This window comes from Lactuca serriola, chromosome 1, assembly GCF_051521515.1.
Source record: "Lactuca serriola cultivar US96UC23 chromosome 1, Lser_US96UC23_V15, whole genome shotgun sequence".
Taxonomy (NCBI): Eukaryota; Viridiplantae; Streptophyta; class Magnoliopsida; order Asterales; family Asteraceae; genus Lactuca; species Lactuca serriola.
In genome coordinates, this window is record NC_136408.1 from 68,575,785 (window position 1) to 68,593,459 (window position 17,675).

The 17,675-nt window shown below is 33.2% G+C and overlaps 1 protein-coding gene across 3 annotated transcripts; it reads right to left on the minus strand.

Moving 5' to 3' along the window:
* Positions 1–9,992: 9,992 nt before the first annotated feature.
* On the minus strand, positions 9,993–15,880 carry LOC145090633 (kinesin-like protein KIN-5D). Of its 3 annotated transcripts, none has more exons than XM_079028775.1 (23): positions 15,692–15,880; positions 15,159–15,329; positions 14,917–15,046; positions 14,668–14,826; positions 14,128–14,583; positions 13,947–14,044; positions 13,718–13,874; positions 13,564–13,633; positions 13,413–13,489; positions 13,162–13,194; positions 13,001–13,081; positions 12,801–12,912; positions 12,644–12,730; positions 12,379–12,554; positions 12,137–12,298; positions 11,947–12,054; positions 11,690–11,848; positions 11,512–11,595; positions 11,236–11,441; positions 11,002–11,103; positions 10,779–10,879; positions 10,516–10,667; positions 9,993–10,433 (listed from the first exon to the last, which is right to left on the minus strand). In XM_079028775.1, the coding sequence occupies exons 2-23, from the start codon at positions 15,299–15,301 to the stop codon at positions 10,266–10,268; spliced, it is 3,021 nt and encodes a 1,006-aa protein (XP_078884901.1). In that variant the 5' UTR covers positions 15,302–15,329; positions 15,692–15,880; the 3' UTR covers positions 9,993–10,265. The 3 variants fall into 3 exon arrangements, with proteins under 3 accessions (XP_078884901.1, XP_078884897.1, XP_078884908.1); XM_079028771.1 differs by lacking the exon at positions 15,692–15,880 and adding an exon at positions 15,510–15,647; XM_079028782.1 differs by lacking the exon at positions 15,692–15,880 and adding an exon at positions 15,409–15,545.
* Positions 15,881–17,675: the final 1,795 nt, after the last annotated feature.

The following is a 17,675-nucleotide window of genomic DNA, read 5'->3' on the forward strand; positions in this document are numbered from 1 at the left end:
ACTAACAAAAAAAATACTATTGGTTATTCCAATGTAAATAGTTAATATACATCGATGTTGTAGGTTATAAAAAACATATTTGGCATCTTGGAATCTTGGATTTGTACTTGCATCTTCGAGTATCAATTTGACCAACATGTGATATCATGCAATAAATGAAAACAGAAAACAAAAAAATAATTATGTATGCTAAAAAGCAAAAAATATATTGTTGATATTGTGAAGGCTTTAGAAAAGATATATTATCATGGTAAATTTAGTTTCAAAATGTAATACAAATTCATATTTTAATTGTTTTGTAAAAACTGTAAATATATCACCTTTTAATTTGTTTAATTTTAAATTTACATGTTAATTATAATGTTTTAAAAAATATATTTCTTTTGTAAAATCTATAAATATATTTGTTTGATTTTAAATTTAGATTTTAATTGTAATGTTTTAATTTAAGTAATTAAATTAAATTTTAATATGTATCAATATATAAGAAAATGGCTATAGTCATCGCATACTAACGCCCAAGAAGGAAATAAAGTAATTCTATTTTTTTATGAAAACTTATTTAAGGAAAAATTACATGAATGGTCCCTATGGTTTGGTGTTTGTTACGCGCCTAGTCCCTAACTCCATTTTTTAACCCTGTCAATCCTTAATAGTTTGGTTTAGTGCACGCCTGGTCCCTCATCTAACCTTCCGTTTGATTTTGGAGTTAAAACCCCCACGTGCCCTGCACGTTGAGGGTTATTTCTGTCATTTTACGTATTCTTCATACCGCCAGTTTAAGAAATCGATGCGTTCAATTAAACGATCATACTCTACATTGTACAACACAATCGTATACCCAAAAAAACACACAGCTATGTGCAAAATCCTTATGTGAAAACCCTAGTAGCGACGACTGCAAGAACGAAGAATTGCAATGGTTTCTTGGCGCATTCGTGGTGAAATGGCTGAAATCGACGTTGATCAAAGTTATGGTATGTTTGATTGACTTTCGTTTGAATGATATTGATTGTTAAAGGTTTAATTTTGTTAGCTAAAAACGATTCTCTCCTCTACAGCTGGACATCCGACAGTGTTTTCAATAAGAATGCACCATGGAGGTGAGTTTACAAGCTTTCCTGGAAGGAAGTATATTCATGGGAAGCAAACATTTGTTGATTTACTGGACATTGATACCTTTTCCATTCATGACATTGATGAGATGATGGAAGACCTAGGGTATGCTTCAATAGGTAAACCACTTTACTATCACTTTCAAAGGCCTTTAGACGATTTAGATTTTGGGTTATTCGCTTTAGCTAGTGATGAAGATGTTCGTTATTTGGGGAGTTTTGTGGCTAAGCATAAGTTAATTGAGGTATATATAGAGCATGACAAAAATACTTTGCACACCTATTTAATGTCCCCAACCCACAGTAAAGTTCGTATAACGGAGATTATTGAACCTCCATCTTGTTCAAAGAGACTATTCCTGGAGTGGCATAACACACCTGCTGTTGACTTGGAGGATGACATGGATCACATGGAGAAAGAATCGGGTAATGATCCTACACCCACTGGTCATATGGAGAAGGATTTGGGTAATGATGCTACTCTCACTGATCATATGGAGAATGATTTGGGTAATGATGCTACTCTCACTGATCATATGGAGAATGACTTGGTTAATGATGCTAATGAATTTGGTAAGTTTGGTGAGTTAGAGAGTGACAATGATGAAAGTGATGATAGTGATTTTTTTTGTGGACATTGACAATATATTGGATGATATTAATGTGGATATGCAAGACTTTGAAATGAATATCGACAAAGATGTGGAATGGGTTGGAGGGTCGTCTAACACTGTGGTTGATGAAGGCACACAGGATGAAGCTTTAGAGGTGATTAACACTGACTTTTTAGCATCTGATTCATCATCAGATGAGGGGATTAATGGTCAAAGAAAGAAGTCAATAAGAGCAATTCAAAGGGCACATGAGAATGATGAAGCACTTGTTAGTGAACCCGTCTATATTTTTCAAAAATTTGGTTCAGCAAAGGAGTTTAAGGATAAGGTAAAACTCCATGCCATAGAGACTAGAAGGGAGCTAGCCCTTGAAAAAAATGACAAGAATAGAGTGAGATGGGTTTGTAAGGGAACAATACCAAAGCTTGGGCCTAATGTAGAAGTCAACGATGAAGAAGAAATATGTCCTTGGGTCTTATTAGCTAGTAAATGGAAAAAGATGTCAACTGGACAGTTAAAACGTACAACAAAGTCCATAAATGTCTTCAAACTAGAACAGTAAAAGCATGTACATATAAATTCCTCTCTTCTAACATTGTTGAACAGGTTGAAAGTAACCCTACTATTCCAATTAGGGCTTTGCAAGAACAGCTACAACGGAGGTTTAAGGTAGATCTTTCTAGGATGAAAACATTTAGGGCAAAATTTGAGGCTCTAAACCTTGTGCAAGGAGATTTCGTTACTCAGTATAGTTTACTCAGAGATTACATTGTTGAGTTGCAAACTCGTAACCCAGATACGACTGTTAGGGTTGATGTTTAAAGTGAAGGAAATCCACACAGTGAAACGAGGACATTCAGACGCATTTACATATGCTTAGGAGCTTTAAAGAAAGGCTTCGCAGCTGGAAAGAGGGATTTTCTTGGCTTTGATGATGCTTTCATGAAGGGTCCATTTCCAGGACAAATTCTTTCAGCCGTGGTAAGTTTTAGTTATTGTTCTTTTACTTATTGTTATACATAAAAATAAGTAAAAATCTATTCATGATTGTTATTTATCATAAAATGCAGGGACTAGATGGTAATAATGGCACATATCCATTGGCATATGCGGTGGTTGAAACAGAGAACATCAATTCATGGACTTGGTTTTTGAGTTGTCTTGGGGAGGATCTTGGCTTGAATACTAATTCTAATTTCACTTTTATAACAGACAGACAAAAGGTACTAAAATCATAGATTTTTTACTTTATTTCTAAATTGTTTACTAACAAAATATATGTATGATTGTTAGGGTATTCTAAATGCAATTGCAACCTTGTTTCCTTGTGTTGAAAATCGTTAATGTGTTCGTCACATTCGGGATAACATGAGGAAGCAATGGAGGGGTAAACCTTTCGAAGACCTCTTATGGACATGTGCAACTGCAACACATGTACAGCAGTTTAACAAAGGCATGGAAGAGCTAAAGAAATTAAACAAGGATTGTTATGAGTGGCTTAAGAAAATACCACCTCAGCACTGGTCTAGGTCCCATTTCACTGGTATAACATTTCACTCTAATAACATTCTTTATGTTTTCCTGGTTTGTATAGTTTTTTAGAATTGACTTTAAGTGATGTGATTGGACAGGGAGAGCACATTCTGATGTGATTCTTAATAACTTGTGTGAAACATTCAATGGAAAACTAAATGAGGGTTGTGATAAACCAATCATTACTTGCCTAGAGTTCATTAGGGAATATCTAATGAAGAAGATTGTGAATGTAGAAAAAGCCATTGGGAAATGTACTAGTCCTTTGACACCTACAACTATGCAGACTTTGGAAAATATATAAAAAAAAAGGCAGAAGATTATAGATCTGTATTTTGTGGAAATGGTAAGTATCAGATAAGTGGACCTTGGATGGACCAATGCGCGGTGGATGTGGTTCAACAAACATGCTCCTGCAGGAAATGGGAACTCATTGGGATGCCATGCAAACATGTTGTTGCTACTATATGGGAAATGAGGAAGAATAGTAAGGATGTTGGAATACTAGAAACTTGGGTGCATGAGGTATATTGGCTAAAAACTTGGAAACAGATGTACTCATTCAAAATTGAGCCCATTAATGGGAGAAGCATGTGGGAAAATTCTGTGTGTCCAACAACTTTGGTTCCTCCTAAACATCGTGTCAAAATAGGTAGAGCAAAGAAGAAACGCAGAAAATCAGCTTATAAAATTGATGACATGGTGAAGGGTAATAGTGCATCAAGAATCCTTCAGTCAATTACTTGTTCAAAGTGCAACAACATTGGTCATAATGCAAGGAGTTGTAAGGGACAAAAAGTTAGTACTCCTAGTGCTCCTAGTGGTTCTGGTGGTCCTGGTGGTTCTGGTAAGGGAAAAGGAAAAGCTGGTTGAGGGAAAGGGACTTGATCCATTAGTGAAAGTTTGTTTTGTTGGTTAATCAGTTCTTTTGGCTAAACTGTGTCTTTTTGGTAAAATTGTGTCCTTATGGTTAATACTTTTGGGTAAATTATGTTTCTTTTGGTTAACCATTTTGTTGATGTATGAAACTATGTTATGGAAAGTATGGAAACTAAATTACCCTTTATTAAATCCCACTTGTGCTATTGGTTGTTTATGTCGATTGTTAGCATATGTTATTGGTTGTTTTTGTCAAATGTTAGTGTTTACTTTTCCAAATAAGTTCCAGAAACACTTGATGAAAATACATGGATCATAGAAGTCAAAATAAGCACCAAAAACACTTAACCAAAATATTATCAAATTCACAAACACTTAATCAAAATACATTCCAGAAACACTTCAAATTCACATACAACAACCACCTAGATGGATCATAGAAGTCAAAATAAGTTCAAAAAATACAAACATCCTACATAGCATACTAGTTGGATCTTCTTAAGCACTACAACTTGTAAATAATGATTCTTATGAACACCCAACTTAAAATAATGATTATCTTCAGCAGCCGATTCTCAGCTTCAACTTTGTTCTTAGCCTTCAACAACCCTGGAATTATCCTAGTACATCGTCCACATCCTTCCTCATCAACCCATCCAATAAACTTACATTTAGGTCCCTGTCAAGTTCAAATCCAACAGATTTGCGGTCGTTGTCACACAAAAGCTTGAGTTAGAATCAAAACGACCTTACCTTTTTTGTGCAACCATAAAACTTTCTTCCAGGGTTGTCGTCGGTCCATGATGTCAGTATAACACTTGGTTGCCCGCAATTACATTTCATCATTGTTGATTTTTTGTCCATTAAAGAAACGAGAGATGAAATGAGAGAACAAATGTAGAGGAAGAAAAGGGAGATGCACTGATCTAGGGTTTTTAAAGGATGAATAAGTAAAATGACGAAAATAACCCTCAACGTGCAAGGCACGTGGGGGTTTTAACTCCAAAATCAAACAGAAGGTTAGATAAAGGACCAGGCGTGCACTAAACCAAACTATTAAGGATTGGCAAGGTTAAAAAATGAAGTTAGGGACTAGGTGCGTAACAAACACCAAACCATAGGGACCATTCATGTAATTTGTCCCTTATTTAATGCGAGAAAATGCAATTCAAAAGAGAGAACCACAAAAGTGAGAGGTGACATATGAAATTAATAAGGAATACTTTAACACATGACAGAAGTATATGAAACATATTTTTTTTATTAGAGTAGGAAGATATGAATACAAATTTATACGAACATCTAGACTATTCTTATGTCAAACTTTTGATTCAAAATACTATAATGATTTTTGTAATTTGTGTCCCATAATTACACAATCAATTTCTTAAACAAATCTAGTGACAAATAGTTTGAAAAGAAGATCCTTACTATATCTTCAAACCTTAGTGTATCCTCTAATTAGTAGTTTTGAGCTTTTGAAATTACAATTAGATTTGATGGTTCTTTGAAACCAATGCTAATCATTCTATGTAAGTTTATTTAGTTCATCTATATCCTTAAGAGGTCTTTGAAAACATATCCAAATTTCTTAAACTAACGAAGAACCTATGTTATTGTGAGCTTTCATGAAACAATAGTGTAACGTCCCAAAATTTAAAGCCAAAAAATTTTAGACCATGGACCGGACCGATAGGTGTGTATTGGCGTCGATGTCGGTTTTCCGGTTCTTGGACCGCTGGACTAGTAAAATATGCAATGCGTATGGTACATGTTGATGAAACAGTTTCTATCTAAAGGTTTAGATGAGTTATTTGCTTGAATATTTATTTAGTTTAGATGATATTTGTTTAAGAAAATACAATCATAAGATGATGTTTTATTTAAGAAAATGCCGTATTTACGTATATAAAAAAGAGAAAATTACTAATCTAGTCTAATTAACTAGTTACTTAATTATTTTTAGCCAAAAATTAATAATTGTCCAAAAATAGCCACGAAATCGTAGGTAATTAGAGTGTGCTACTGTTTCGCCAAATGACTTACTGTTTCGGGTTAAGTATAACAATAAATAAAAAATATTTGGAATTCTAAAACCGTATGTTATTTTATAACCTACGATTTCCTCTCGACGAAGTACGGTTTCCCAAATCATGGGTAAAAAATCTATGGTTTTATAATTTTTTTAAATAAATGGAGAGTAGTTTTTTGACAATTATTTTGATAAAAAAACATCACGGAATCGTAACGTATGTATAATTGTTTACAGGTTACAACTACTTTTTTTTTTAAAACGAAAAAAAAAAATAAAAACCATAGGCTTAAGGAAACCCACAGTGTACAACCATTTAATACACAAATTGTGCAATAATTGATTGTACATCGTATATTTCCAAAAAACTTACGGTTTCTGTAAAAAAAAATTATTTTTTCCAAAAAAAAAATCACGGAATCGTATCATATATACAATTGTTTACAGGTTACAACCATTTTTTTAAAAAGAAATGTGACATCCGGATTTCATGGTATTATATTTTATCATTTTATTTTTGAGAAAAAGAGAGGGAGTCGATGAGTTGAGTCGTAGACTCGTCGATTAGGACCGCGGTTGCTGACTGGATTAATGAGCGGACTCGACGAGTCTGAAAGGGTGGACTCGACGAGTCCGCGTTGTGGATTGAAACCCTAATTATCGGGGTCTGTGCCCTATTTAAAGACCTTTATGTCCTCCATTTGCGGCTACCAGTCTTGAGAGAGAAACCCTAGAGAGCTTGGCGAGTTGTAAGAGAGAATGAGCTATTTTGATCATTTTTTGTGTGATTTTGCAAAGGAGAAAGTGTTTCCAGCAAAGGGAGGTCAAGAGGATTGCATTTCAGTGGGTTTTCAGCTTGGATCTTCAAGTTTGAGGTAGCTATTCGATCCTATCCTTCTGTTTTGCTAAGGGCGTTGAATTTAGGGTTTTCTATACCCTTTTATGGCTTGTTTAGTTGAGTATAGTGTCCCATTGAGTGCTCAACTCCAGATTTGGACCTTTTGAGGTCCAAAGAGCTTGAGCCACCTTGCTTTTTGTGGTTCTATGGAGGAAAGGGACATTGGTTGCCATGTTAGAAAGGATTTCACCAAAATAAGCCTAGAGTGCCTTGCATGTGTACCAAGATTCGACCTTTACGTGTTTATTGGTCATGGGGAAGTCAAATCTATAGACTAGAGAAGCATATCTGACCTCAGGACGATAGATGAGTGTTTTCATGAGAGGAACTCGTCGAGCCCATAAGGGACTCAACGAGTCGAGTCGGGTTGCCCCGCGATTCGTGACTTGTGATAACCCATTAAGTGTAGGGTTGACTCAATGAGTCGAGTGAGGACCAGGGGTGAAGAGGACACGCATGTACTCACCGAGTCACACGAGTGCACGCGACGAGTCTGGTCAAAGTTTGACCGTTGACTTTTGTTGACTTTTAGGGTTTAGTCAGTGTTTGGACATATAAGCCATTAGAGGGGTAGAATGGTCTTTTACCCTTCTTAGAGAACTTATAGAGAAGGGTTAGCCTAGACTTTAGAAGTTGTATTAATTAAAGTAATTATTTATGTGATTAGGCGGAGGCTAGTGCAGTATCTCATAGTTCGAGGTTTACCGAGTTATCCGAGGTGAGTCTTCTCACTATACTTTACCTGAAGTGGTAATTAGAGTTATGTGATAGAGTATGTTGTATGCTATTATATGATGTGGTATCTATATGATTCTGTGCTATATGTGATCTAGAGTTACAAAGTTAGGACCGAATGGTCCATAGAGTTAGGACAAGAGGGTCCACAGAGTTATGGGACTGGAGGGTCCCACTGAGACACTTTGACCAGAGGGTCATACAAAGTTATAGCCTCGAGTGGCTAATATGTGTTGTATGTGGTATTTTGGGGAACTCACTAAGCATTTATACTTACAGTGTTGTGTTATGTGTTTCAGGTACCATTGAGGATCGCGGGAAGGCACCGACATGATCAGTACACACACATGAGGAGTTTCTATACATTATGATCTTGGGTTGTGTTTTATGGATTGATATATGATACAATGAGATTTTTATTATATTATGAATGAAAATATGTTTTTAAAATGTGAAAAATTGTTTGAAAATTTACGGTGTTACAAGAAAAAAATAAAATAAAATTCGTAGGGTTCATACAAAACTTACGGTATACAAGTCCACACTACACAACCTGTTCATTGTGAACTTGTACACCGTAGGTTTCGTATGAAGCCTACGGTTTTACTAATTTTTTTTGGTTATCCCCATGTACAAAAACTACTCCTAATCAAGAATACGCTAAAATTTTGGTAAAAATAGACGTGCCTCATTAGGGATGGAAATGGGGCGGGTTTGACCATATATGTCCCCATCCCCGATTGTCTAACCTCGTCCCCTTCCTCATCCTCATCCCCGACGGATGCGGGGAATCAAATCTCCTCCCCTTTGTATTTTGGGCTTTTCCCCAGCCTATCCCCAGGCCATCCCCAATCTATCAACATAATAAACTCAACTTTATAAAAAAAACAAGTTTAATAATGATCAAAACCATATGTCATAATTAGATTCTGTTTACATCATTCATAAAGTTTAACAAACATCAAAACGAAAAGTGACGATTTGGTATATAGATCGACGAACAAAGTGACGATTGATGAACTCTTGGAATTAGGAACATAATTTGGTTTATGGACTCTATCTCTGATGGTCTAATGTAGATCAATTCATTTTAGTGGACTTAATTCAAATTCAATAAATGATCGATATATATATATATATATATATATATATATATATATATATATATATATATATATATATATATATATAGTTATCAAAGTGGGGGCGGGGCGGGTTGGGGATTGTTATACCCGGCCCCTGCCCCATCCCTGGTTTTAGCATAATGGGGATCCCTAACTCCGTACCCGGTACCCGTTTTGGCGCGAAATACCCGTTCCCGATTGGAGCGGGTCAACCGGGTTCCCCACCGGGTCGAGTGAAATTTCTATCCCTATATCTCATTGTTCTTCGGGTGCTCCATTGAGAGAAAACAGTAGATAAACTAAGAAAAAAAGTAGTAAAAAATAACCTAATCTGAAAATCAATATGTTATATGCTATAGGCCAATGGGCCCCGAAAAAGTAGACGGACTGGGAAACAATAGCCTATTGCCCTAAATTCATAGACTTCTCCCATTGTCCATAGTCTACGCACGTTGACCGTAGTCAACGCTGGCCGAACTACTCTTTCATGGGCTATTTTTGACTAATGTTTTTTTTGGCTATTTTTTGATAGATAATTTGGGGAAATGGTTAGTTTAGTCATTTTCTCTATAAAAACTTATAAAAGAAATTATTATGACAAAGCTATGCCGACAAAACTATATAAAAGTAATTGTTATGACAAAACTTACAAAAATAATTCTTTAATTATCGTAACACCAAAACTTGTATTTTAATTACAATTTGACACCTCGACTTTAACTTAATGAATATTTAACCCAAAAAAGTGAAACTATAGCCTAAAATGCAGTAAAAACAGTGTCAGTCGCAACACTAGAACCAAGTTAGGTGAGCTTGAAGGCATCGGTTGAAGCCCTTAGTTAAACTACATTTTGGGAAAGATATATGTCAATCCAACTTCAACGAATGAGTTATGATATTTTAAAGTTTTTCAAAGATTATGTCTTTTAAACTTCCGGTCTAGAATTGTTACCTGGAATCAGTATTGTAGCTTAGCAAGAACTGATAACCGGTTTGATGTATATAAACCGGTACGGGTGCCAATGTGGGTCCCGGTCCAACACAATGCATAGAATTCAAGGAGGCTACAAATTGCATAAGAATTGGTATTGATGCACACTTTTGGTTTTCACATGTATTATTATATTTGTTACATTTGAGAAGGAATATACAACTTCCTAAATTAACACGTCCCAAGATAAATGCAACACGTAACTTGACATACAATTTAATAAAAGATTATTTAAGATTAAAACCTTAGCACCCGAAAGTTGAGCTCTTGAAATAGCTTCTAGCCAATAACAAAAACTATAAAAAGAGGTGAAAGAAAAAAAGATGATTGTGCATAATAAGTCTTCACCCTCCATTGATGATCCCTAAAAAAGCTCCATTTGCATCTCCACTTTCTTGTACTTTTTGAAATGAATCCAGCAACACCTCAAATGGTGGAGTATTGAGTTCTTCTGTGTTTATCTTGCTAGGTAATTTACAGAATTTTGGTGTTGAGAAAAAAGAATCATCCACCTGTTTGTTGCAAAAATAACTTAGAATATTTTTCTACAAAGTAAAATAAAAACAGCAGTTTTTTCTTAATATTTTCGTATACCATGTATTCATTTATCAAGCACTTTTCTGTATCTTTTGTGATCTCAATTATTTTGGAAGAGTGAGCAACTTCCATATCTTTCATAGCATCACGAGAATTTCTTGTTAAGGAATCAATCCCCTCATTTTCTTCCTCGTTAAGCTTCAAAAAATCTGCACAAATTAAACATAAAAATATTAAAACATAATACAATTATTAGTTTAATCAAGGAATATTTTAAAAAAGTTATGTCATTACAAATTACATATATAGAAATGGATTACATTCGGTGGATGTGAGAGATTGACTGTGTACTTCTTCTAGTGTTGTGGAGCCCACAGATGACAATCGATTATGGATTGCTTGATTTGTTTCAAGAGCATCCCTGAATTAGGAAATCATAAAAATTAAACAAAAAAACAAATAAATAAAACTCTTTTCTAATAAAAATTGAAAGTATTATTGACCTAAAAAATTGAAGTAACTTTTTTTTTTACATAAACTTACTTGATTTTGGAATCAAAAGATTCTAAATGCATTTTCTGTAGACTGTTAATAGATTCTTGAACTTGGCTCCACCCTTCATTACCCATTTTTGCCTTTGTTGTCCTTTTCATTTTCAAGTAAAAGTAAAACATCATTAATACATACTTCATTACCCAAATTATAGCAATTTTTATAATACGAAAAGAGTTTGAAAGTAAATTGCTATATTTTGCTATAATGCATGAAGTCTTTTACCAGTTTTGGAATATGGATATGACACCATCTTTCCCAATTTGAGTTGTGTTTTTATCCTCAATGTAATTCTTTTCTGTTTTTCCCAAAAAACTTGCATATTCATCGTCTGTTGATGATGTGAGACTATGAATATTTGACATTTTGTCATGAAGCGTGTAGGTGTTACTCCCAATATAGCTTCGAATTCCATCCACTTCTGTTTGAACCTATAAAAAAAATCAACACTTTACTTTTTCCAATCAAAGGGATCAAGAGATATCATAATTAGTTAATTACCATCTGTTTCTTCTTGGCATTTGAATTTGTTAAAAGCTCTGCCATTTTGTCTAAAAGTTGCTTGTTTTCATCATCGGCATATTCCTAAAAAGGTAATTTTTTTAAGATGATTATAAAATGATTGTGATTAAAGATGAAAAGGGAGTTATCGATATAATTGATGATACAAAAAAAAAACCTCATATTTCTTGCTGAATTCATCTAATTTCTGATCATACATCCCTTTAGCTTCTTCCAACATTTGAATCACACTCAAAATGTCTGTGCTTAGAGTCTTGAAGAACTTCACTGTAATACTGGATGCAGATTGAGTTGTCTGATAAGCTCTCAATTGACTCTGGTTACACAGAAAAATCACAAAAAAGGTTAAATTCATACTCTTATTTGTCATGGTCAGGGGTATTTCAGACATTTGACTAATATCTATTTATGTACCTCATGCTGTTTTTGCCAAATTGCAGCTATACTTTGCTCCTGATCATCAAGGTTACCATGCAAATCATCAAGTATATCACCAACTTTGACCGAAGCTTCTCTTATTAGCTAAAAAGCACCATAAATATTGTGAACATCAAATCAAGTTTTTGAATAAAAATCGTAATTAAACAAGATTTAGTTTACTCACTTCTGCTAGGGCTGAAGAATGCTTCACGACTTCAGAATTTATATTTCCAAGTGTTTTCTCTGAATTACCACTGAATTCGGTCGCTAATTCAACTAAGGATTTGATTCCACCAGCAAATACGTCATTAATCTTTTCTACCCGAATTTGAAGTCCTTCAGCAGCCTATTCATTACATCATTACATTTTGACAGCTGAATGCACACCAACTGTTCGATGAAATGCCTAAACGAGATGTAACTTACCGAATTGTGTTCAGAAACAAAAGATTTCATATGTTCTTCGATTGCATTTAGTTGTTGCTCTTGATGCGTTACTGAATCAACAATTGTCTTGTGAAGAACTTCAAGGTGTTGAGCTAAAAGCTTCTGAAAGCTCTTGATCACCGCTTTATTTCCTTCTTCTATGTGGTTTTTGTGCTCTATATAACACGTAAAATACAATATTGTTACAATTTTTATATATCAAACTGTAACAAAAGGCTCTGTTTTTCAAACAAAAGATACAAACCAATTTTCGCGAACAAGCTTGATACCTCTGATGTTGCATTCTCAAGCTCACTATGAAGCTCAACTGCTCTTTCAGTGAGTGTTTTCTCTAAACATTACTAAAAATTGTTAGAAAATGCAACTTTTTTGTTAGTGGATATCACTTTAAATTTACTCACCTGATCCAAGAAGATTAAGTATAAAATATTCCTTTTCTTTTGTCGTTTCATTCGCTTGTTTCAGTTTATCTTTTAGATCCGAGACATCTTGCTTACTTTGCTTGAGTTCTCTCTGAAGTTTAAAAAAAAAAAAAAAAAAACAAATCATACTTAAATTGTAATTAAAATACAAATGAACCATTTTTGGAATTCAATCTAACCTCGGTGTTCTCAAGTTTTTGACTTAGTTCTGAAGTCAAATTTTGCTGATGAATTAAGAGTTCTTGAAGATCTATGAGTTCCTATTAAAAATAATCAATTTTCTCAGTGTTTGATAGTATAACGAGAGGGGATGTATAATATTTAAAAATAGATATTTTACCTTACTTTTTAACTCTAACTTCTCGGATGTTGCCTACAAAAAATTGATTACTGAAATTAAATCATCCATGATTTTGATTTTGATACTATTTTTATTACTTAAAGGGTATTTTGGACATTTGAGTACTAATCAGAAACTTTAATTAACTTAATCTGGAGTCACACAATGCTACACTTTCATTAAATTACACGTTAAGTAACACATGCGATTTTCATGAGATTGAATAAGAAAAAAATAATATAGAAGTAAACCTTCTTGGCAGCTTCTTCACTCATGTAACGATCATGTGGTATGTAAATTCCGTTTTTCTCCCTTGTAGCATGTAATTCTAATGATACAAAAAAAAGTTATGTATTTTTTAATTATCAATAATCACAAAAAAAATAATATGATTTTTTTTACCTTGTTTAAGACTTTTTATTTCCGTGTATAACTCTTTAACAGACGCTGATTTTGTCACCTTATGGTTAACCTGATTACAAATTAAAAAAATTAAACTTTTTGAGAAAGTACGTTGCTATTTTCCAAATTTGCCCTTCTAGAAAAGAACACTAACCTCTGGTCTATTCTTGATGCTTTTAGCCTTGTATGCATAATCTAAAGTGTTTTGTGTTTCTTCCAAAGAGTGAATAGAAGAGGACACAGTAGCTATTATGCATGTCTTTGTTTTCCCTCCTAAAGAATCTCTCAACAACCTCGTTAATTTACTATCCCTGATATTATTCACCACAAATTCAATAAAATCACTTTATATTTTTAATGTTTTTTTTGTAACAAATTATTACCTATAAGGAACATGTCCAGAGTGATCAACCAATGCATTTATAACACGACCAAGTGTAAGCAAGCTTTTGTTTATCTCACCAGCTTCCCTTGCTCTTCCCTGTCATAAACATAAAAAGTCAACATTTTGACTTTGACCGAAAAAAGTCAAACTTTTTTTTTGTGGAGTTATTGTGTATGTACCTCACGCGCACCAGAACGTAATATGTTTTCTGATCCAGCAAGATCAACTAGATTTAGCTTTCCACATTTGATTACTTCTTCCCCAATTGAACTAATTTCCTTAATTTGAATTGTGATTGTGAACAAAGAATGAGAACGATTGCTTTGTGTGTTAATGAGAGTGTCAGCTTTGTGTTTTCTAGCTGACCCTTTTTGTAAAATTTGGTGTATTTCATCTGCACTGTTTACAAGTTCTTCTTCTAAGCCTCTCATAAAAACTGCACCTTTTCCATCTTCCATTAAAGATATGTGTTTCTTTAACTTTTCATCTGTAGCCAAAAGATCTGTTATTTCCTCATTGTAAAGCTCAATGTATGTCACCTTCATGGAATATTCTGCTTTTTGAGCTTCAAGAGTGTCGAAAAGTTGCTCCACAGCTCTTGGAATAACTCCAACATCTTCATGAAACTCTCCATTCTGCACATAAACAAGACAACAATTTAGTTCTTATGCTATGGTTTGACCATTCAGGATTTGACCTCAAAAGTCAAAAGTTTTGACCTTGGATTTTCCTCCTTCGCCTTCCATTGTGTAAGTCTTTCCTGTTCCAGTTTGACCATATGCAAAAATGGTCCAATTATAGCCTTCAAGAGCTTCTTTCACAATAGGATCAACAACTTGATCATATAAATCCTTTTGTTTTGAAGATGGACCAAACACCTATATAGAAAAAGGAGATCTTTTATCAAGAAACAAAAATGGAATTCGATATAAAACTATAAATAAACACCAATTAAGAAACAAACAAACCTTATCAAAACCAAAGATTTTATCTGTCTGCTTATTACCAATGTTTTGGGTAACAATAACTTCTTGTTTATCTTCATTACAAGTAACCACCACTGGTGTTTTTGCCTTTACATCGTCCTCACTAAATGGCCTGAAAAGTGAAAAACACACATTAACAAAGAAATTAACCTTGATAAACAGAAAGAATTTCAGTTTATGTTAATTATAAGTTAAAAATACAGAAAAAGATGCTTGAAACAAACCTGCAACGAAGGATAACTTGAACGTTGACACCTTTATCATCCTTGATACACGTGGTGCCATTTTCACTTGACCATAGCATCTGCGTTGGTGAAAGAGGGATTAAACTCCCTCGTCTCTGTTGATGCAGCTTCGTATTATCCATATATGAAGCCCGATTAGCAACTCGTTGCCTGAAAATTCATAATTAAACGGAAGTTATGAGCGCAGAGCATGTCAAAAAACTTGAATCGATTATAGCTACATGATTACCATATCAGAATTACGGATTAGAAACATGTTTGGAGTAAAAAATTAACGAATTACTAAAAATTTCTGGAAGAGGCATATTTACAAACATGTGGGGAACGTACATGATTGCTTGATTAGTGGTATAGTGATTAGATTAGATTGATACAGTGATCCCCTGATCAATAATTACAAAATTTTCAACGAAAAAACAGTGAAAAAGTGATGAAGAAAGTCGGTAAACAACCACAGCCGGCTGATTAGAGACAAGTCAAGAAGTCAACAAACGATCGGCGATGAATACTACCTTTTTCTCGAGAAAAACAAAATGGTAATTTTGTATTCTTGTGCGTGTGTTAGAGAGAGGATTACAAGATTGAAAAGCTACAGAGAGCTGTGAGCTATGGCGTTACGAAGAACATGTACAAAGAAGTTTTACTTGAAGGATGATTAATGAGCGTTTAGCAACTTTTGACTGTTAGCATTTGAAGCATTTATAGTTTCCTTTTCAAATTTCCGTCATACATGTCTTAATATTTGTTTCAATTAAATTTGAATTTAAATATCACATAGAAAGATGCTGCTAACAGTTATAAAATTTGTATTGTTCCTACAAAATAAAGGGTTAGATGATGCAAATGCAATAATAGCTTGTTATAATATGGATCAATACAAAGGTGCTCTTGGAGTGGGGGTGTGCTGTCCCTATTGGGTGGGTTGGTGGGCCTTGGATATAATTTTTATTCAGAATAACATATTTTAGTTTCCATTTATTTTGGGACTAAATATTTGAGGATTTTTATATGGCTATTACTTATATAAAAGTAATAGGAAATTATTTAAAATGGCAACTAATAACACAAAATTTATCTATTAGATCATTAAAGTTTTAATTGCATCCATCAAACTTTTTTTTTGTTTTATTATACCATTGATATCGGTGACAGTGGGTTATCAACCCACGTGGAGTCTACGTTACCGGTTTTGTCCACATAATCGATGGTATAATAAAATCGAAAAAAAATTGTTGGTCAACTGGATACAGCTATATAAGTTTGGTGACTTAAAAAGCAAATAAAATGTTATTGGTTGCCATTTTATGATATTTTCATAGAAAATATTAGAAACTTTTACACACCATTTATATAGGATATATCCAAAATCTTCGATTTTATCTCAACTTATTTGTTTTAAAAATATTCAAACACAATTAAGATCTTTTTCAATGAGAATATTTTATTTTCTTATAACTTTATTGTTAAACTTATATAACTATTTCTAAGGCTTAACAATTTATGCATTATATATTCAAAGATATTAAAAATTATTTTGTTTATTACATTATTTCTTTTTACAAACAGTTCATTACATATAAATTGGTAAGACTTAGAAATGGTTATATGGGTTTAACAATGAAGTTAGAAGAAAATGAAAAACCCTCGTTGAAAAAAATATTTATTGTCTTATGACTGATCTAAATATTTTTAAGACAAGTAAGTTGAGTCAAAATCGAAGATTTATATATATATATATATATATATATATATATATATATATATATATATATATATATATATATATATAAATGGTGTTTAAAATTTTTCGAATATTTTCTATGAAAATATAATAAAATGACAACTAATAACATTTTATTTGTTTTTTAAGTCACCAAACTTATATGATTGTATCTAATTGACCAACAGACTTTTTTTTTACTATAATATATTATCGATTTCATGGACACAACCGGTGACATGGACGTCACATGGGTTGGTAATCGACTATCACTAGTATCAATGTATAATAAAACATAAACAAGGTTTGTTGGTCAGTTTGGTGCATTTAAAACTTCAATGACCTAATGGATAAATTTTATGTTATTGGTTGTTATTTTGGATCATTTACTACTTGTTATGTGAATAAAATTATGTAATTATTGTTGGATTAGGTGTATAAGTCAATAACTGAATTTGTATATATTTGAATTAAAAGCAAAATCCTTTTGAGTTGCCTCAAGCCTAGTAATTGGATTGGATGATTTCTAGAGAGAGAGATTGGCTTATTGTTTTATTATATGATTAATAAATACAAATAAATGATTATTACTATATTATGAAAATAATATATCAATTATAAATAGTATTATTTAATTAAGAATTAATCATAAACTAATTAGAATTCATTTTGGGATTAATTGGATTAATTAAAAGTGTTATGACATAAGTTGTAATTGTTTAATAGTTGAACAAAAGGAGTTCCAAAACCTTCCTAAGGCGGTGGACGGTTTTGTG

Bases quoted from the DNA above. Each gene is read 5' to 3' on its own strand.
- LOC145090633 (XM_079028771.1), bottom strand. The intron at 12,913-13,000 runs GTTAGATTGAAT...TTTAAACTTCAG, and splicing joins AAAAACTTGAGAACACCGAG to AGAGAACTCAAGCAAAGTAA. The intron at 12,055-12,136 runs GTGAGTAAACTA...GGTGCTTTTTAG, and splicing joins ATTCTTCAGCCCTAGCAGAA to CTAATAAGAGAAGCTTCGGT.